Source organism: Oncorhynchus kisutch, linkage group LG3, assembly GCF_002021735.2.
Source record: "Oncorhynchus kisutch isolate 150728-3 linkage group LG3, Okis_V2, whole genome shotgun sequence".
NCBI lineage: Eukaryota > Metazoa > Chordata > Actinopteri > Salmoniformes > Salmonidae > Oncorhynchus > Oncorhynchus kisutch.
This window is the reverse complement of record NC_034176.2, coordinates 55,304,603-55,327,394: the sequence shown is the minus strand read 5'-3', so window position 1 is coordinate 55,327,394 and position 22,792 is coordinate 55,304,603. Positions and strand designations below refer to the sequence as shown.

At 43.0% G+C, this 22,792-nt stretch overlaps 1 protein-coding gene across 3 annotated transcripts; it reads left to right on the top strand.

The window, feature by feature from the left end:
* Positions 1–909: 909 nt before the first annotated feature.
* Positions 910–22,579, top strand: LOC109885080 (gamma-butyrobetaine dioxygenase). Of its 3 annotated transcripts, none has more exons than XM_020476952.2 (8): positions 910–1,028; positions 2,423–2,882; positions 4,670–4,784; positions 16,094–16,292; positions 19,079–19,184; positions 19,417–19,613; positions 21,298–21,464; positions 21,751–22,579. In XM_020476952.2, exons 2-8 carry the CDS (start codon positions 2,448–2,450, stop codon positions 21,909–21,911), a joined length of 1,380 nt encoding a protein of 459 aa, XP_020332541.1. In that variant the 5' UTR covers positions 910–1,028; positions 2,423–2,447; the 3' UTR covers positions 21,912–22,579. The 3 variants fall into 3 exon arrangements, with proteins under 3 accessions (XP_020332541.1, XP_020332536.1, XP_020332546.1); XM_020476947.2 differs by having other exon boundaries at positions 2,420–2,882; XM_020476957.2 differs by having other exon boundaries at positions 920–1,028; positions 2,417–2,882.
* Positions 22,580–22,792: the final 213 nt, after the last annotated feature.

Below are 22,792 nucleotides of genomic sequence, written 5' to 3'. Positions count from 1 at the left end.
TTCGGTATACCTCTTACCTTGTCACAACACAATTGATTGGCTCAAACACATTAAGGAAATAAATTCCATAAATTAATTTTTAAGAAGGCACACCTGTTAATTGAAATGCATACCAGGTGCCTCGTGAATCTGGTTGAGAGAATGCCAAGTGTGCAAAGCTGTTATCAAGGCAAAGGGTGGCTATTTGAAGAATCACAAATATATTTTGATTTGTTTAACACTTTTGGTTACTACATGATTACATGTGTTATTTCATAGTTTTGATGTCTTCACTATTATTCTACAATGTAAAAAATTAAGAAAAACCCTTGAATGAGTAAGTGTTCTAAAACTTTTGACCAACTAACCTGTACCTCAGCACATTGACTCAGTACCGTTACCCCCTGTATATAGCCTAGTTATTTTGTAAATGTTCTTATTAACTATATTTTCTTAACTGCATTGTTGGTTAAGGACTTGTAAGTAAGAATTTCACGGTAATGTCTACACCTGCTGTATTCGGCGCATTTGACAAATAAAATGTGATTTTACCTTATTAGGATATCATTTGAACACTGTAACTCTCCACTAACAGGGTTCTGAGTGATGTAAATATAGTTTTAAGCAGTTTTTGTACCCAGGCTGGTTTAATTCAACCTGTTACTGACAAACTACACTGGACAAGTCCAAACTGTCTCACTGACACAACTGAAGAGCTGAGAGGTAAGAGATTGCTCTGCCATATTCTGTAATATGGAAACCAATTGGGAGAATGATATGGATTTTCTTTAATGATTAATTAAGCTATTCTAATTGTAATCGACTTCCTGAGTTCCCAACCTTGATATTGGGACACTATAACACTGGTCTGTGGCTATCAATAAATGTGCATTGGCCTTGATGTCATCTAAGCAAAATCCACTGACTCACCATCTCTGATGCCACGACAGTGGTTGTCACTCACTTACGTGCTCACCTAACCTGCGCTGTTGATAGACGCTTCCTTGACAAAACACATTCAAAAGTTAAAAAGCCTACCAAAATAACAGGTAAATCCATTTTTCATACTTTTTTAGGTACTACATATTGTAATGTTGCGGGTAAATATAGCATGTGTTGTCACTGGAATGTCTTGTTGCGTAGTGAAAGCTAGGTAAATAATTTGTTACCTGTCTCCACATAAATGAATGGGATATTTGCTAACGATAGCTAATACTAGCTAGCTCGCTACAAACACTGTTTTTTTGTAAATCCTCCAATTAATGTCAGCAAGCGAGCGTCTAATGGCAACTATTTTGTCATTGGAGGCTAAATTAAATGGTAATACTAGTAGGTAACTATTAGAAGCTAGCCTAGCAGTTCAGATTCGCATAAGTACACATAGTTAAAAATATATAGTTTGTAAGGTTTCAAAATAATACAATTTGGCTATCTATTACATATACATATATACATATATATTAGCACATTTTGTAAATCTCTAGCGCGAGCTGCTTTCGACGCTTGCTCATTGTTTTGACCTTTCATCATTGTTTTGACCTTTCACCTAGATTCCAAAGCGGAAACATCCGCAAATAAAATACTTTGATAAAAATGTTCTATTATATCGCGAGATATTGTGGTTTCCACTAGATAGTCAATTTTGACCTGGCTGTGCTATAGTTTTTGTTGTCGCTTTTATCTTAATTTAAGATTCGGGTTAGCAGTGTGTTTAAGGTTAGGATTATGTGTAAAATCAGATTTAGAAGATACATTTAAAAAAATAGGCGGGGTTTATGACTTTGTGGCTGTGGTAACTAGTGACGACCCAATGTTTTCGCGCTTGTAATAACAAGTGAAAGCAATTTTGGATACCAAAAGTTGCAAGGTCCTATTTTCATCAGTGTGGTAGCAAGGTGCATTTAGTATTATAACACATTTTGCCTATATATCTAGCTTATTTTAAATCAAAACTATTTCAATGAAAGTGCATTTTTAAAACATCTCAGTTCCATTTATGGTGAGATATGCCTAGATAATACAAAACATTAAAACAATCATTCTAAATAAATTCTAAATAAAAGTAAAAAACAAGAAATACAGGTCTACATGTGTCCTGACCTGTAACCTTATTAACCTTTGGAATATTTATGTTGACTTTATGTTGACAGAACCCAGAGTGTACTGTTCTGGTGCGTGTCGTGGCATAAAAAAGTATTTAGTCTTCGGAACATCAGATAAACCTAATGATGTGTCTTAGTTTCCATGGCTGTGACTGTGAAGCACACATGCACTTGCCTGGCTGTATTCTTTCCTCATGTTTTATTAGGCCATTTATAAGAAGGTGGCGTAAGGTCTAATAAACCAATGCAGCAATAATCACCCTTTGAAACTTTAAACCCTTCCATAAACTCCTTCTTATTCCCCCACTTCTTCTGACACCCCTTCTCTTCTGGAGAAGCAGCTCATCCGGAGGTCCTGGTTCGAGGATGTGGACGACCGCTATAGCACGATGCACCCTGCCGAGCATGCGCAAGCGAAGCTCTGTTTTGGCCTGCCATGCCTTGAGGGCTGAGGGTAGGCCTAGATGGGCAGTTGCCACAGCTGCCACCTCTCCATCTCCTTCTCTTCACCTGATCTGGAGGCAGCTCCGTGGGTATGGGACCCAGGCACCCACCCCGCTCCCCTCCACTGCTCTGGGGAACAGCCCTGGGGTGAGGCAGGTCCGTGCCCTGGAGCAGGAAAGGCAACTGGAGGTAGAGTGGGAGGACAGCAGGCAAAGCATGTACCCGTACACCTGGCTGAGAGACAACTGTCAATGCCCGCTGTGTACCCTGCAGTCAGCCCAGGCCCGCAGCCTGCTGCTCTCCCAACTGGACATCCACACTGGGGTCGACCGGGTCCAAGTCACTGACAACAACAAGGTAACAGATCTTGGATCAACTTATCTTTCCCCAATTCTAAATGTAACCATAAGGAGGAAAATGTAAAACTTACCTTAAATCAAGTGTCAATCTAATGGCACTCATCTTACTCCACTTAAGTTAATTTTGTACAGAACAAAAATATAAACACAACATGCAACAATTTCCTTAGATTTACAGTTCATATAAGGAAATCAGTCAATTGAAATACATGTATTAGGCCTTAATCTATGGATTTTACATGACTGGGAATACAGATATGCATCTGTTGGTTACAGATACCCGAAAAAATAAAGCAGGGGTGTGGATCAGAAAACTAGTCAGTATCTGGCCACCATTTGCCTCATTTAGCGCTACACATCTCCTTAACATAGAGTTGATATAGGCTGTTGATTGTGGCCTGTGGAATATTGTCCCACTCCTCTTCAATGGCTGTGCTGAAAACCGCTGTCATAACATGTCGATCCAGAGCATCCCAAACATGCTCAATGGGTGACATGTCTGTTGAATATGCAGGCCATGAAAGAACTGGGACATTTTCAGCTTCCAGGAATTGTGTACAGATCCTTGCGACATGGGGCAGTGCATTATCATGCTGAAACGAGGTGATGGCGGCAGATGAATGACACAACAATGGGCCTCAGGGTCTTGTCACGGTATCTCTGTGCATTCAAATTGCCATTGATAAAATGCAATCGGGTTCATTATCCATAGCTTATCCCTGCCCATACCATAACCCCACCGCCACCATGGGGCACATGGTTCACAACGTTGACATCAGCAAACCGCTCGCCCACATGGCGCCATACAACTTGTCTACATTTGAGAGGCCGGTTAGACATACTGCCAAATTCTCTAAAATGACATTGGAGGTGGCTTATGATAGAGAAATTAACATTCACTTCTCTGGCAACAGCTCTGGTGGACATTCCTGCAGTCAGCATACCAATTGCATGTTCCCTCAACTTGATACATCTGTGACATTGTGTTGTGTGACAAAACTGCACATTTTAGAGTGTCCTTTTATGGTCCCAAGCACAAGATGCACCTGTGTAATGATCATGCTGTTTAATCAGCTTCTTGATATGCCACACCTGTCAGGTGGATGGATTATCTTGGCAAAGGAGAAATGCTCACTAAAGGCATGAAAACAAATTTGTGTACAACATTTGAGAGAAATACGTTTTTTGTGCGCATGGAAAATTTTGGGGCACTTTTTATTTCAGTTCATGAAAAGTGGGACCAAAACTTTACCGGTTGCGTTTATATTTTTGTTCAGTGTAGATGGCAATATTGTTGCTAGTGTAAAGGATTTCATGCTGCTTACCAGTTGGTGCAACACGAGAAGCTAGCTATTCACTGGCGCAAGTGGGGACACTTTAGGCTGAGGAGAAAGTTTCACACATCCACATGTGCTACATTCACTCCTCAAACTTACTCAACACCGACCCCAGTGTTGAGCTGAGCGCAACTGTAGATCAGTCACTAGGCACCACTGAGTCACTAGGCACCACTGTAAAGGACATCACGCTGCTTGCATAGCGAGTACCACTTCCTCGGCTCATACCCGGTGCGAACCTCATACCCGGTGGGACCTCTGCCTTGCTAGCACACGTGACCGCCTTCTTGACGCGTCTCACCAGTTGGCACCACACAAAAAGCTAGCTATGCGCTGGTGCAAATGGGGACAATTCAGGCTGAGGAGCAAGTTTTACACATCCCCATGTGCTACACTAGTGTGAGCTGCCTTTAAGGAAGGCTTAACCAACCTCTGTGGTTGTCCTCAGGTGTCCATAGTGTGGCCGGACCAGCACACCAGCGAGTTTGACCCAGAATGGCTGAGGAAACGGTGCTTCTCTCCTGCTGCCAGACAAGCTCTACAAGAGGAGCTCTTCCTCAACAGTAAGACTATTACGCCTAGGGACTGCTATATGGCAATTTCCCCACTGTTGCTGAAAGTAGATATTCTGGAATAAATCAGGATACATCTTTTGTTTATTTCATTATTGATTGTGGTCCAATCCCAAACTGGTAGGGCCTATATAGTTTCATAGCTGTTAGTTTGGGTTTAGCATGTGTCTCTGTCTATTGAAATTCACTGCTACAGTACAGTACATGCATACACACATTGCCAATTCAGTCATGCTGACAGTGTCCGTTCTAGTCTGGTGTAGCAGTAGCTGACTCCTGCGTAACTTTGAAGACCCATGAGATAAAGGATTTTCGTTTTTGAAAATATCCCTGAAGAGTTTCTCTGAAAAAGATAATAAGGGTCTGTGCCCTCATACAGTACTTAAAGCAAGAATCCTGCAAATTCCAATGTTACTTTTTGATTGGCATTTTCTTTGTGCAATACAAACTGAATTTTCAGTTGTTTAAAAAACATATGCTACAAGTAATTTAGAAAACCATTATTGATATTAAGGGTTTTTACTGTTTTTAGGGTTTTTACAAGTTATCTAAATGGTCAGCTGGTTAGCTAAGGGTTGAGCACAGACTGTTAATCTTGAATATGTGTAACATCCAAGATAAAATTTCTGTAATATCTGTTGCATATCCAATAGGTTTCATGCCCCCCCCCCCCACACACACACACACACAGTTCTAAACTAAGTTTAACATCATTGACCTTATTAACATTGTTGATAATCTGTTCTCTCTAAAACTGAGCAGGATGAATCTAATCACACGCCGTAAAAAAAAACGTAAATACACTTCAATGCACCCGAGTGTACAAAACATTAGAAACACCTTGCTATTATTGAGTTGCACCCACCAGGCTCACTTCGTCAGGGCATGGACTCTACAAGATGTCGAAAGCATTCCACGGGGATGCTGACCCATGTGGACTCCAATGGTTCCCACAGGTGTGTCAAGTTGGCTGGATGTCCTTTGGGTGGTGGGCCAGGAAACCTTTGAGCGTGAAAAACCCAGCAGCATTGCAGTTCTTGAGCACTCAAACCGGTGCGCCTGGCACCTACTACCATACCCTGTTCAAAGGCACTTAAATATTTTGTTGTCCATTCACCCTTTGAGTGGCACACATAGACAATCCATGTTTTAATTGTCTCAAGCTTAAAAATCCTTCTTTAAACTGTCTCCTCCCCTTCATCTACATTGATTGAAATGGATGTAACAAGTGACATCAATAAGGGATCATAGTTTTCACCTGGATTCACCTGGTCAGTCTGTAAAAAAATTTAAAAGCTGTGTAAAAGTGAAATGAAAGCTGTAGCTGCATTTCAAATGAGGAGAGACTATGGTATGTCCACACGTGGTCCTGAAGGACCCACAGGTTTGAGTGGCTCCTGCTTTGTCTCCACTCGAGTGATTTAAAGGCAGTGTGTCGATAGCAACCCCCCCCTTCTCCACTCTCTCCTTTAGTACAAGTGTAAGAGGTCCCCTTCCCCACACACACACACACACACTTACACGCACACTTTGTCAGTGCAGGGTTTCTGTTCTTCCACGGTTGCTAGCTCGACACCAGGAGTGCTCCTACCAGACAGAGTTTAGCTCATGTTCTGTCTGGCTCTGTGCGCTTTCTTTTTCTCTCTTTCTCTCACACATGCACCCTCACACACCCTCACAAACACACACACACACACCAGCCCCCCTGTCTCTGGGTTTAATTATATCCTCCTGAGGTCTGGTCTGAAATTCCTCCTGCCGAAAAACCCTGGAAAAGTTTACATTTTTAGATGGATGGATGGTGAAATAATGTTCACATGTGGAAGTTTTGTTACTCAAGTTTAGTTCACATCCCTACCTAGCTCCCTATAGCTCTCTCTCTCTCTCTCTTTCTCTTTCCACGCACATATATGGGCCTAGTTTTGAACATCTGTATGTTTTCCCAGAAGACGGGTAAGATTGTGAAAGTGTAGCACCCGCCGAGGTCAATATGTTAATATGAGGTGTTTCTCAGACTGAATCACAACTCACTTGTTTTTTGTCATTTAGTGTCAGTAGGAATTAGGAGTTTCCCCCTAACCATTTACTTAAATTAAACATATCTATATTTAGACAGCATAGAAATTAGATTTGGAGAATGGACAGTATAGAAGCTGGATTTGAACCCCCACAGTTGGGGGAACATGTAGTCCGGAGGCGGCTGTGTTGACCAACCTCCGGGTCCACATGCCCCAATCATTTCCAAGGATATGGTGTTCCGCAGACACGGCTGCTTCTGTCAAAGTGTGCAGCCTGTCAATCTCTAGCCCAGAGGATGCCGCTTTCACACGTAGACCAGACTACATCGCTGAGGTATGCAGCGGCTGTATGTGAAATAGCTTAATAACCTGAGACCTTCGGCAAGGGATAAAGTCTGTGTGCAGTCCTGTTCAACTCCCCTCTTCTGCCTCTGCCATATGGAATACTGATTATAGGGAGGCTTAGTGGAAGTGGATGCTTAGAGACACCATTTTGAAAGCCAAACTCAACTCTCTCTGCAACTGAGGGGACCTTGTTCTGACCAGTCTAGCTATTCAAATAGTAGGCTATTTGGCATTTTTGAGCTTGCCTGGAGTGCCAGGCGAGTGGGGTTTGCACTTTTGAGACTATTCCATTGGTTATATTATGCAATGCAAGCTCAGTCGAGCACAGCATTAGTATTTTAATTATTTCAAGTAATATTTTAAACCCAGGTCTGGTTCTGACCTCACTCAATCATCTAGGCTAGAGCTTGAAGCCATAGTGTGTGTATAGTATACAAACAAACACTCAAAGACTTTGTGCACAGGGAGATTGGAATCTACAAGCGGTGTTTGTCATCATTATATTTGTTAGTGTTTACACTTCCTGTTTATTTTACCGAGGGCCTTAGCAACCGCACGTTGTTTTGCCTTCTTATTCCAAAGGCATTCTAGGAATGGTACCATAGTCATTTTCGGTTTCCGAAACCCTTGTCTTGGAGATGTGGCTTTGGGGGCTGTGGATCTGATTCAATCATTTTATGGATCTGTTTTAATCACCCCTCCATGGGAAATATTGGATAGCGCTCTTATATTGAAGTACAGTGGTAAGAAAAAGTATGTGAACCCTTTGGAATTACCTGGATTTCTGCATAAATTGGTCGTAAGTCAAAACAGACAGTCTGCTTAAGCTAATAACACACAAACAAAATGTTTTCATGTCTTTATTGAACACACCGTGTAAACATTGTGAACCCTTGGATTTAATAACTGGTTGACCCTCCTTTGGCAGCAACAACCTCAACCAAACGTTTTCTGTAGTTGCGTATCAGACCTGCACAACGGTCAGGAGGAATTTTGGACCACTGTTTCAGTTCAGCAATATTCTTGGGATGTCTGGTGTGAACTGCTCTCTTGAGGTCATGCCACAGCATCTCAATCGGGTTGAGGTCTGGAATTTGACTGGGCCACTCAGTATTTTCTTATGCTGAAGCCATTCTGTTTGTGTTTTGGGTCGTTGTCCTGTTGCATCACCTTACTTCTGTTGGGCTTCAATTGGCGGACAGATAGCCTTACATTCTCCCGCAAAATGTCTTGATAAACTTGCAAATTCATTTTTCCGTAGTTGATAGCAAGCTGTCCAGGCCCTGAGGTAGCAAAACAGCCCCAAACCATGACGCTCCCTCCACCATACTTTACAGTTGGGATGAGGTTTTGATGTTGGTGTGCTGTGCTTTTTTTCTCCACACAGTGTTGTGTGTTCCTTCCAAACAACTCAACTGTAGTTTCATCTGTCCACAGAATATTTTGAACTTCAGACGTGCAGAAAAGTTTTTTTTTGGACAGCAGTGGCTTCTTCCGTGGTGTCCTCCCATGAACACCATTCTTGTTTAGTGTTTTACGTATCGTAGACTGTTAGCATGTTCCAGAGATTTATGTAAGTCTTTAGTTGATTTTTCTCAACCTCATTGAGCATTCTGCGCTGTGCTCTTGCAGTCATTTTGCAGGACAGCCACTCCTAAGGAGAGTAGCAACAGTGCTGAACTTGATCCATTTATAGACAATTTGTCTTACCGTGGACTTTTAGAGATACTTTTGTAACCCCTTCCAGCTTTATGCAAGTCAACAATTCTTAATCTTAGGTCTTCTGAGATCTCGTTTGTTGGAGGCATGGTTCACATCAGGCAATACTTCTTGTGAATAGCATACTTACATTTTGTGAGTTTTTATAGGGCAAGGCAGCTCTAACCAACATCTCCAATCTCGTCTCATTCATTGGACTCCAGGTTAGCTGACTCCTGACTCCAGTTAGCTTTTGGTGAAGTCATTAGCCTTAAGGGTTCATATACTTTTTTTTTGTGTTATTAGATGAAGCAGACGGTGTTTGTCTATTGCTGTGACTTAAAATATGATCTGATCTTCATCTATGACCAATTTATGCAAAAGTCTAGGTATTTCCAAAGGGTTCACATACTTTTTCTTGACACTGCAGTTCCAACAGTAGTGTAGTTATTATTACCATTATTATTAGGCATTATCTATCTAGGCTGACAGAGATGGCTGCCTCGCTTCGCGTTCCTAGGAAACTATGCAGTTTTTTGTTTTTTTTATGTGTTATTTCTTACATTGGTACCCCAGGTCATCTTAGGTTTCATTACATACAGTCGAGAAGAACTACTGAACATAAGAGCAGCGTCAACTCACCATCAGTACGACCAAGAATAGGTCCACAGACGATGCAATCTCAACCACACTGCACACTGCCCTAACCCATCTGGACAAGAGGAATACCTATGTGAGAATGCTGTTCATCGACTACAGCTCGGCATTTAACACCATAGTGCCCTCCAAGCTCGTCATCAAGCTCGAGACTCTGGGTGTCGACCCCGCCCTGTGCAATTGGGTACTGGACTTCCTGACCGGCCACCCCCAGGTGGTGAGGGTAGGCAACAACATCTCCACCCCGCTGATCCTCAACACTGGGGCCCCACAAGGGTGCGTTCTGAGCCCTCTCCTGTACTCCCTGTTCACCCACGACTGCGTGGCCACGCACGCCTCCAACTCAATCATCAAGTTTGCGGACGACACAACAGTGGTAGGCTTGATTACCAACAACGACGAGCCGGCCTAGAGGGAGGAGGTGAGGGCCCTCGGAGTGTGGTGTCAGGAAAATAACCTCACACTCAACGTCAACAAAACTAAGGAGATGATTGTGGACTTCAGGAAACAGCAGAGTGAACACCCCCCTATCCACATCGATGGAACAGTAGTGGAGAGTGTAGTAAGTTTAAAGTTCCTCGGCGTACACATCACAGACAAACTAATGGTTACATACCCTACATTATTCATCTCATATGTATATGTATATACTGTACTCTATATCATCTACTGCATCTTTATGCAATACATGTATCACTCGCCACTTTAACTATGCCACTTTGTTTACATACTCATCTCATATGTATATACTGCACTCAATACCATCTACTGTATCTTGCCTATGCCGCTCTGTACCATCACTCATTCATATATCTTTATGTACATATTCTTTATCCCCTTAAACTTGTGTCTATAAGGTAGTAGTTTTGGAATTGTTAGCTAGATTACTTGTTGGTTATTACTGCATTGTCGGAACTAGAAGCACAAGCATTTCGCTACACTCGCATTAACATCTGCTAACCATGTGTATGTGACAAATACAATTTGATTTGATTTGATAACATTATCAGTACACTCTTAGAAAAAAGGGTTCCAAAAGGGTACTTTGGCTGTCCCCATAGGATAACCCTTTTTGGTTCCAGGGAGAACCCTTTTTTAGTTCCACGCAGAACCTTTTGGGTTCCATGTAGAAACCTCCAGGGAAAGGGTCCTACATGGAACCCAGAAGGGTTCAACCTGGTACCAAAAATGGTTTTTCAAAGGGTTTTCTAATGGGGACAGCCGAAAACCCCTTTTAGGTTCCAGATAGCACCTTTTATTTTGAGAGTGTAGTAGTCATTACCTTCTGTGTGTTTATCAAATGTTCCATCTTGCCGCCTCCTGTGAACAGTAATAAAGCCTGTAAACTGGCACTATTGTGTCCTTAAGGCCTCTTTGAACGCTTAAGGAGGATAATGATTATCCTCGGTGAGTGATGTGGTGTTCTCTCACTTTCTGGCTAGTGTACTTTGAGCATTTTACCTACCGTGAGGTGACGAAGCAGTGTTGGCTGGCTTACCCAAGAGGCCACAGTCTTTTCTCACACATCTTCCTCTGGACTCTTCTCCACCGACTGCTGCCAGTAAATGTGTCAACACCTTTACTCACTGTCTGCTTGGTCACGACCATAGTGCCTACTGAGTCACTCTCTTCCCTGCAGTGCAGATTTTGGAGTGCATCTGTTTAAAGCATCCCTTCATGAGATAAACAGGCCTAATCTGACTCTGGGCCAGTTGTTAGTGGTATAACGAGAGATCCTTAAGACTGTCCTTAAAAAACTCCTTGTTTGGCCACCAAGAAATGGAACATTCTGCTCTGATGTAGTTTTAGCAAGCAAGCCATGTTTGTAAATGGTAATAAAATAGAATAGAATTGTTTATCACTTTTTAATGAGACAGTGATAACTAGCTTGGCTTAGAGATGAACACAAGTATGATTTTTTTTTAAATAGTTACTTAACGGCATACATATTGCATTCACTGGGTTCACTGTCTACAGTGGCTTGCGAAAGTGTTCACCCCCTTGGCAATTTTTCCTATTTTGTTGCCTTACAACCTGGAATTAAAATAGATTTTTGGGGGGATTTGTATCATTTGATTTACACAACATGCCTACCTTTTTGAAGATGCAAAATATTTTTTTATTGTGAAACAAACAAGAAATAATAAGAAAACTGTCTTGGTCCGTGAGTTTTGGTGGGTGGCCATCTCTTGGCAGGTTTGTTGTGGTGCCATATTCTTTCCATTTTTTAATAATGGATTTAATGGTGCTCCGTGGGATGTTCAAAGTTTCTGATATTTATTTATAACTCAATCCTGATCTGTACTTCTCCACAACTTTGTCCCTGACCTGTTTGGAGAGCTCCTTGGTCTTCATGGTGCCGCTTGCTTGGTAGTGCCCCTTGCTTAGTGGGGCCTTTCAGAACAGGTGTGTATATATACTGAGGTCATGTGACACTTAGATTGCACACAGGTGGATCTTAACTAATTATGTGACTTCTGAAGGTAATTGGTTCCACCAGATCTTATTTAGGGTCTTCATAGCAAAGGGGGTGAATACATATGTAGCACCACTTTTCAGTTTTGAATTTCTTTTAACAAGTCATTTTTTTCATTTCACTTTCACTACTTTGTGTATGTCCATTACATGAAATACAAATACAAATCAATTTAAATTACAGGTTGTAATGCAACAAATTAGGAAAAATACCAAGGGGGATGAATACTTTTGCAAGGCACTGTATAATACTCTCATCAGCTCTAATAGCAAACTGTCTGAATGTGATGATAATCTGCACGACTGGTCCTCAGTTAGTCCTAATGGAACTTGATTGGTTCGTCCTCATCCAAACAGCAGCTGATATGTCTTTCCTTTGACTTAATGGGAGTCTGGCTCTTCCTTGACTCATGAATGTAGAATCCATCTGGACCTATGTGCTCTTGTGGCGATGCGTGAGAACACATCAGTTTTTAAAAAACAAGGCCCCTGAAAACATAGCTGTAGTGGTGCATCAATGGAAAAACACGCATCTTTCCCCAAACCTCACCATTTCCATATACACACACACTGATTGTCTATCAAGAAGATGAATCTCCCCGCTGAGCACATGCGCGCGCACACACACACACACACACACAGTTGGATGCGTGTGGTATCCTAAAGTGGATGTGTAACCAGGCCAGCGCAGCACAGTACAGCTCAGCTCAGTTCAGCTTTACTGCTCAGGAGATTGAAAATGATATTAAAGATCTGGAAGGACTGAATAGGTGTAAGCAACATGGGGAAATTCCATCCAGCCCACCTGAGGGCTAGGTCAAGCTATAATCAGAGGGGCAAGCTATTATTGCTGACTCCTATCCAAGTCTTCCAGATCTATAAAAAGTACCATGGGGCAGAGGTAGGAATTAGGGGTTGGTTTGGATTTGGTCATCAGAGTCCTTGAGCATTCCAGTAAGAACACTGTATACACTGTGTTATTAAAGCTGAGAAGGCAGAGGTGGCACTGTGGTGCAGGTCTCTCCATTAAACAGAGAAAGGTTAGTTTGTTGTATTGGACGGAGGGTGGGAAGCGTTCTCCAGAGAAGGACTAGCTGTGCCACGTCAGTTTAAGACAGACTCTTTGTAAATAGGACCATAACAGCTACAATGTGATACACTGCAGGTGACGTGTGTGTGTGTGTGTGTGTGTGTGTGTGTGTGTGTGTGTGTGTGTGTGTGTGTGTGTGTGTGTGTGTGTGTGTGTGTGTGTGTGTGTGTGTGTGTGTGTGTGTGTGTGTGTGTGTGTGTGTGTGTGTGTGTGTGTGTGTGTGTGTGTGTGTGTGTGACTGTGTGTTTATGTGACTTCACTTCTCATATGATTGGATGCAGGATTGTAGTTGTTTTGAGGAAACCTCCATATTCCACTAGATGTTAACATTCCTCTGGCTGATATACCACACAATTCCATTCATCTAAAATGTCAGTACAGCTGCAAGCTTGTCCTGATAATTATAGTGGGCACACTCACTGGCCTCAGCCCCCTTTGCAATGAAAGCACTGATGAATGCCACCATGTTTGTGAAGTCCTTTACAACACATACAATACGGCGTCTAATTCCTCCAGTCGAAACCAAGGGGCGTCAGAAGGACTGAACTCCACAATTTGACCCTCTGAGGAAGTTGATCTAGTGGATTAGAATTGTGAAAGACCCTGCTTACACACAAAACAGCCTTTTGGAGAACCACGACTCAAGTAGAACGTTGAGAGAACTTCCAGCTCGAGAGGAGAGCAGACAGAGAGAGGGCGGGGGATGGAGGAGAGAGAGCGGGTGGTGGGGGAGATGGGGAGAGAGAGAAAATAAGAGGGAGAGAGACTGCCGTCAGCAACAGGAACCGCAGCTTCAGGTTTCCTCGTCTGGAAAAGCCACAGCAGCAGACCAAGACCAACGGAAGGGAGGAAAGGCATTATGCACACATGAATACACTCACATAAATGTGTGTCCATACACACACTTCCGTCAAACAGAAAGATAACACATAATACGTACACAAGCATAATAGTGTCACATAAAAACTCCTGGGTTCTAATACACATACATACTAGGACCGACACAGGAACTAGCTCTCTCAAAACACACAATCTCAGGCTTTGTGTGTGTGTATCTCAGCTAACCCTGGCTGGAAACTATGCAAGAGTCAGGGAGACTAATCGCTAATTGGCTTGGTGGACCAACGCTACACGTTCCAGGAAATCAGAGCAGCGATTTTGCGCTTGGTGAGAATTTGAGTGTCAAGCATTACACGGCAATAACCGGGCAGAACGCTCTGGGCCCTGCACCATCTGAACCCTCCCAGCCCGGGCCCACTGCCCAGCCAGCCGCTCTCTTACCCCATCCATCATCCACTAAAGGGCCTACCTGGGTTTAGCTCTCTCTGCTCCTTTCCACTCTCCACTTTCTCTCGCTCTCTTCCCTCTCCATTTGTCTCTCTCTTCCTCTCATTTCCTCTCTCCTTCCTCTCTTCTCTTCATTTTTCTTGTCTCTTAAGAATTGAAAATCGATTTGTTCAAAACGTAACAGTGAAGGTAGTGAGTACTGGTCTTGAGTCAAATCAGGAGATAACCAGTGATGTTAGCCACGTTTACCAGACAAGAAAATGTCCACTTACAGGGGGGGAAGGCAAGTTCAGCCAAAACTCCTAATTCGATATGACATGCTTTTACCTCCGCTGTTATGGCTTACTCCGTCATGTGTGATATCCAAAACCTCAGGGCTGTCCCTGAATCACCGTTCTGCCTCTAGCCAAGAACTTTATGTCCTCCTTTGTGTGGATACATACTAGCTGGTCAAATGGTATCTATGGGCTAGTCTGATTTCATGGGAGTACTTGTAACATTTTATATAATATTGGAAGGAACTAGCCTATATTCTAGAAGTCCCCCATACTTCAACCTTCTCTTCATCGGTGACCCTCAACATCAGCCAGCCTTTAATAAAGAGTTATTTTACTTTTTGACCTATGCTACAGTTTTTTTGGGAGATGACAGCGTGAAGGGAGATGTAAAAACCTGCTGTGGGTTAAGTCATCAGTATCAGTGAAGGGTATCATTGTATCTCGATGACTCATTGTTTCAGCTGAAAAGGGTCAGGATCATTTCCCAGGGGTGGCAATCAAGCTGCAGCTTCTTCCTGCATAAGCCCCTACACACACAGAGACTCCATGCGTTACCGTAGCTGTACTCACGGAGCAAAATCCATTGACTACGCCACACAAATATTTACGTCAACTGAGTTGATGCAAAGTCAAGCTTTCTAACATCTGACTTGGATTTGTACTCCACTTAATCGAGATTAATTGCCACTGAAGAGGTTTGTTGTACCCCCTTGGTTTGTTTTTGAATAATTAATTAACACTAACTTTGTACCCCCCCCCCCACACACACACACACACACTAAATGTGCTCGGCAGCTGTGTCTGCAATGCAGGAGCCACTGGAGAGAGCCTCTATGGAAAAAGGGCTGAAGCCAGCTGGGTGCGAAGCGAAGCAGTGGGAGGCTTTTTCCACTGCTGTCAGTTGAGACATGCAGACTCTTCTCACCCCTCTCTCCCCTTCCCCTTCTTCCTCACAGAGTATTCCAACCATAGCGAGCTGGCTTCCCTCCCTCCCTCCTATCCCTTGGAGGAAACGTTTCATGGACACAGACACATTATGTACAGACAGTACAGACTGTGTCCAGGAGCATTACACATATTGCCGTTAGAGTCCATGGTCCATTGACATGCTGTGGTTTCTGTTCATGTGTCCATATGGTTGTGACAACCTGAGCTGTCCTATACCAAGGCAAACAAGCATTGGTAGAAAATGGCCAAAATGTTGTATTGCAAAATGCTGACGTTGAAAAAGGTTTTCTGAAATCCTGCTTCAAGGATTTTCAGTTGAAGGATTCCCTCCCTACTCATTCCCTCCTGATTCTGGGGAACCTCCAACTGGAATTTCTGAAAAACCTGGGAACTTTGACAAACAATGATACGATACAGGACGGTATAATACAGACTATACGATACAGACTATACAGGATGACACAATACTTTAATGAAGTGCATCTATCTCCTTGGCTCACTCAGAGCATATGTACTGGGACTCAGAGCTACAGATCCCCACGGCCAACTTCGAAGAGGTCCTCCACGATGACAAGGCCGCCCTGGCCTGGCTGCTGGCTCTACGCCGCGTGGGAATCGTCTACCTGAAGGGGGCGCCGGTGGAGCAGGGTCAGGTGGCCCGCCTCAGCCAGAGGATCGGATATCTAAGACTGACGTTCTATGGGTGAGAAACCATGCCCTCTGACTGTATTAGCTTCATACAATCTTAAGCCAAACCACGGGCATACAATTTCTAAAAGCTCTGCATTTTCCACACAGCTTTATATTTCCACTGCAGCAGATTCACTAGGGTGCGTTTGAACTTTGCCATCATGTCTCATTTTCCTAAATATCCTAATTCTAGAAACCCATTGCTACTCTCAACTATCCGCTCCTTTTGTATACTGAGGATAACATGGACAGCGTGGTTAAACCAGACTGAACGCTACGCTCACTATTGTTGCCGTCAGTCTGGATTATCCAGAAGTTTTATGGACATGCAACCTAATTGAGTTTTGGTAGGTAGGCCTCAGTCCAAAATTCATCCAGGGGATGTTAAGCCCGGGGTATTACCCAATACATTCAATCAAATCAAATAAAAAAAATCACATGCGCCGAATACAACCTTACCGTGAAATGTTTCTTTACAAGCCCTTAACCAACAATGCAGTTCAAGAAATAAAGTTAAGAAAATATTTACTAAATAAACAAAAGTTTAAAAAAAATCTAATCAAATGAAAAAAGAATGACATAACAATAACAAGGCTATGTACAGGAGGTACCGGTACCAAGTCAATGTGCAGGGGTACAGGTTAGTTGAGGTAGTTTGTAAATTGACTATACATTTATAATAAACAGCGAGTAGCTAAAAATAAAGGGGGGCGGTCAATGTAAATTGTCCGGGTAGCCATTTGATTCATTGTTCAGCAGTCTTATTGTTTGGGGGTAGAAGCTGTTAATGAGCCTTTTGGTCCTAGACGTGGCGCTCCAGTACCACTTGCCGTGCGGTAGCACGGAGAGAACAGTCTATGACTTGGGTGACTGGTGTCTTTGGCAATTCTTTGGACCTTCCTCTGACACCGCCTAGTATATAGGTCCTGGATGTCAGGAAGCTTGGCCCCAGTGATGTACTGGGCCGTACACACTACCCTCTGTAGCGCCTTACTGTCAGATGCCAAGCAGTTGCCGCTGATGCAACCGGTCGCGATGCTCTCATTGGTGCAGTTGTAGAACTTTTTGAGGATTTTGATGACCCATGCCAAATCTTTTCAGTCTCCTGAGGGGGAAAAGCTGTTGTCATGCCCTATTCTGACTTACAGGGCGGTAATCATTTAGGGAGATAACCTTCACTTTCTTGGGCACAGGGACTATGGTGGTCTGTTTGAAACATGTACGTATAACAGACTTGGTCAGGGAGAGTTTGAAAATGTCAGCAAAGACACTTACCAGTTGGTCCGCGCATGCTTTGAGTACACGTCCTGGTAATTCGTCTGGCCCCGCAGCTTTGTGAATGTTGACTTGTTTAAAGGTCTTGTTGATCTGTGATCACACAGTCGTCCGGAACAGCTGGTGCTCTCATGCATGCTTCAGTGTTGCTTGCCTTGAAGCGAGCATAACAGGCATTTAACTCGTCTGGTAGGCTCGCGTCACTGGGCAGCTCGTGGCTTGGTTTCCCTTTGTAGTCTGTAATATTTTTCGAGCCCTGCCACATCCGACGAGCGTCAGAGCCGGTGTAGTAAGAGCGGTTACTGAAGTGGTATATCCCTCAATACCATTGGATGAATCCCGGACATATTCCAGTCTGTGCTAGCAAAACAGTCCTGTAGCGTAGCATCCACATCATCTGACCACTTACGTATTGATCTACTCACTGGTATTTCCTGCTTTAGTTTTTGCTTATAAGCAGGAATCAGGAGAATAGAATTATGGTCAGATTTGTAAAATGGATGGCTAAGGAGAGCTTTGTATGCGTCTCTGTGTGTGGAGTAAAGGTGGTCTAGAGTTTATTTTTCCATCCATCATGTGACATGCTGGTAGAACGGATTTAAGGTTGCCTGCATTGAAGTCCCCAGCCACTAGGAGCACCGCTTCTGGATGAGCGTTTTCTTGTTTGCTTATGGCCTTATACAGCTCATGAGTGCGGTCTTAGTGCCAACATCAGTTTGTGGTGGTAAATAGATGGCTACGAATAATATAGATGGTGTGGTCTACAGCTTATCATAAGGTATTCTACCTCAGATGAGCAATACCTCAAGACTTCTTTAATATTAGACATTGTGCACTAGCAGTTATTGACAAATAGGCACACACTCCCCTCCTCGTCTTACCAGATGTAGCTGCTCTGTCCTACCCATACACAGAGAAGCCAGCCAGCTCTATATTATCCGTGTCATCGTTCAGCCACGTCTCGGTGAAACATAAGAGATTACAGTTTATAATGTCCCGTTGGTAGGATAGTCTTACTCGTAAATCATCCAGTTTGTTTGCCAATGATTGCACGTGGGCCAATAAAGCTGAGGTTGGAACAACAAGCATCCCATAGCCAGCAGTTTATCCCAGGTCAGAGGAAGCTAACAGCTGCGAACCAAAGCAAGAGACATGTCATTAAAGAAGCTGCAGTTTTTATTTATTGTAAAGAAAAAAAAAGAATTATTCCGCAATCAACAACCCAAGAGACACAACATAAAACCAGGGCACATATTTGCATATATTTGAGCACAGCGACTCCATGCCAAGAGCAAAGAAGACACCTAGTATAATTGGCATACTATTTTAACAGCATCCATTTAACAAATGCTAGAAATGTAGGACGACGAATAACTTTTTCCACGTCCTGTTGCTCTTGAACCTTTTTAATGTTTCCAAAGACAATTCCTTGGTCCTTAGTTCTCAACACCTTTTGTGATTAGATAATTAGTTAATAATCATTAATAATAGACCTTTCTTAAATTTTTCTCATTCCTTCCTCAGGCACACATGGCAGGTGCAGGACAAATCCCAGGCTAACAACGTGGCCTACACAGCTGGCAAACTCAGTCTCCACACTGACTATCCAGCACTGCACTATCCACCTGGAGTGAGTAGACAGGATCCACCGTCATCTTTGTGAAATCTACATTAATCCTCTACTTTCCCACTATCAGTCAGACAGCTGAGTCACATCTGGATAAAACACTCTTGCGCACGCACACGCATATATTTAAGCCGTTTACTGCACACAGTCCCCACCCCCCATATTTTAAGATGTATGTATCCTGTATGGGATGGCTGTTAGCAACAGTACTAATATCCTGTATGGCTGGTTGCAGGTGCAGTTCCTGCATTGCCTGAGCCAGGCTGGTGAGGGTGGGGAGAGTGAAGCGGTGGACGGCTTCCACATGGCAGAAAAACTGAGAAGAGAAGACCCAGAGGCTTTCAGGACCCTCACCTCCCTGCAGGTGGACTTCACCGACACAGGGTCCGACTACTGTGACTTCATGGTGCAGTCCAAGAACCACATCATAGAGTGAGTGAGCGCCACACCATTAAAATACATAAGACATGGATGCATTGGCCTGTTTTTTGCACACATAAGAGCCATCATTCAGCTTACATATTAATGTGACTTGACAGGAGGTCAGTCTAGAACTGCTCCAGGTTGCACACCGACCAAAATACACACGGATATGGACACTCACTCACTTACATTCTCAAGATTATCTCAAAGCTACATGGATGTGATTTAGGAGCATGATGGATATGTGTCGCCATCTGCTGCTCAGAATGTAAACCGCAGAATCAATGTATAATACACAACCTGCAACCAATGTTCACTCTAAGGAGCTGTGCGCAGAATAAATATCAGCCCGTGCAGAGAAGCATGAGACTAAAATTCACACAACTTTCTAGAGTTTTCCCCTTTAGTTAAAACTAACAACATTTCACTCTACTGTGGAAATTGTGCTCGAATCAACCAATATTAGCCACTTTCAATGTAACATACAGAAACAAAACGAACTATGCAAGACTTAATATGCTAAACTAACTGTGCAAGAGATGTTCTTGTAGGAAGAGCGCATTGGAGTAGGATTCAATTGCATTGACAGGCACGACTCAGGCCCATACTCTAGATAGACCAGTGCACCATAAACAATCAGAGCTGCAGTAGGCCTATATGCAAAAACATTGCCATATGGATCTGTGCCATTTACTTTGAACTGGACTGTGTTTACAGCGTGAGCAGTCGTGAGTAGATGCGCTTGTTTTTACATCAAAGTGAGAGTTTATGTAGCCACTTGTGCACATTTGTTCATATTCTTTGCTAGTTAGTGAGTTATTATCCCAGTTATAGCAACTTTTTTGTCAGCAATGGGGGACTGGTTGCTTCATACAAGAACACAAAATGTGCGCATTTCTAGACATCTTTGAAAAGCAAGTCAAGTAAAGAGCTTGTTTATGTCTTAAAGGGGCAGTGTTATATTTTGAGATGGTCTTGAATAAGCCAAGTAGCCAATAGGTAGAGGGTAGCATACTTTTTCTGGTTATCTGTAAAGTGGAATGGGAATAATAATACATTTTATTTTTGGTTTCTTGCATCAAACCACACAACATTTTCAGTCACCTCCTTGTCTGAAGAACAAGTGGATAAACAGGTTAATGTCAAGTCTTGCATGTTTTTTTTTCTCCAAAAGTCTCATGGAATGTAGACCTACTTTGTACACCACACATTTGCTGCTACTGTAGGCTGAATGATAGACCAACTATTTACATATTAAAATGTTATGGGATAAAAAAAATTCTCCATGGTTTTTGATGGTAGGCCACTCTAATAGGCCTACATTATGATCAAATACCCACAGTAACCAACTTGGCCACTGTTAAAACTGTAACTTAAAGCGTTAAAGCCTCAGTGTTCACAGTAAACGTGCCCCGGAAGTTGCACAGAATTTTGCTCAGTGCCCAATTTTTTTTGAGGGAACATTGCCTTCAACTGAGAAGGTGATTTTAAGTGAGCAAGCAAGGTCACTGTGGGAATTTCTAATTATGGACACTGATCATTCTTATATGATTGTATCAGATATGAGCATCTGACACTTTTCAACTTATTATGCAACAAGACCTAGATGTCTATCATGCAGTCATTTTCATAGTTTCTAAAGGTTGACACACACCCACACATTAACATTGGCACCCCTCCTCTCTCTGAGCAGTGTTGACAGTGATGGGCGGGTGGTACGGATCAACTACAACAATGCCACCAGGGACTCTGTGCTGGACCTCCCCCTGCACCAGGTCCAGGCCTTCTACAGCTCCCTCAAGGCCTACATCCAGCTGATGACGCGACCAGAAAACATGCTCACCTACAAGATGGAGCCTGGTTAGTGTGTGTGTGCATGAGTGTGCCCCTTCAAGATTAGCAGTTCAATTGAAGCTTCCCTGGATAAAAGTTGGCAATAGGAATTGTATTGTAAGATTTTGCATGAATTGTAGTTACAAATGTTGTAGAGGTGGTAGACTTACCGTCTATGATGATTGGTTATCTTTTATATGGCATACTGAAGAGGCACTTGAGAGGTAGCCTATTCGTTTTAACTTTCATCTTGAAATATCTGTATATCATGGGTGAGTACTGAGTGGGCATATCCCTCCACCTCCTCCTGCAGGCGACCTGGTCACCTTTGACAACTGGCGCCTGCTCCATGGGCGGAAGAGCTATCTGAGCCACCCAGACCAGGTGAGACACCTGGAGGGAGCCTACCTGGACTGGGACGAAGTCATGTCTCGCCTGCGAATACTCTGCAAGTCTGTCAACGGAGAGAGCTAGACCCACCAAGCACCCAGAGTGAAGCCTCCTCCAACTATATAGAACAGCATTGATCTACAGCAGGGCTCTCCAACCCTGTTCCGGGAGAGTTACTGTACTGTAGGTTTTCACTCCAACCCTAATCTAGTGCACCTGATTCTAATAATTAGTTGGGGTTGGAATTAAAACCTTACAGGAGGGTATCTCTCCAGGAACAGGTTTGGAGAGTCCTGATCTACAGGATTTCTGAGCGTGGAAAAGAGGCTAATATTCTAGTAGGCTACGGCTACCCCTCTGTGGGTCAAGATGGCTGCCAGTCTTTTGAACAGAGTGACAAGTGGGCAAAGTGCAAGAAGATGGGGAAAAATTTGAGGGAAAAGGGTTTAGCACTTCCGTAAATGATAAACACTCCTCTTCATAAGTGCTAACAGATGCATAGAAACTGTATATGTAGCATACTTATGAAAAATCTGTAATTTACTGTATGAAGCAGGTAGACAATAATGCCTTTGCTCCTAGGGTCGCTTTGCTCTAATCTATTTTTCTATTGGCCTGTGTTCTGCTGGTCAAAATTTGGTAGCACTTTACTACATCTACTTCTCAATGTCTTAAGTTTGTGACATGTTCTACCTCTCTGCTTCCTGTGCTTGGCCCTCCTATGTTGAACATAATAAACGGCTCTCTATCCACCGGATGTGTACCAAACTCACTAAAAGTGGCAGTAATAAAGCCTCTCTTGAAAAAGCCAAACCTTGATTCAGAAAATATAAAAAACTATCGGCCTATATCGAATCTTCCATTCCTCCCCAAAAAATTTGAAAAGGCTGTTGCGCAGCAACTTACTGCCTTCCTGAAGACAAACAATGCATACGAAATGCTTCAGTCTGGTTTTAGACCCCATC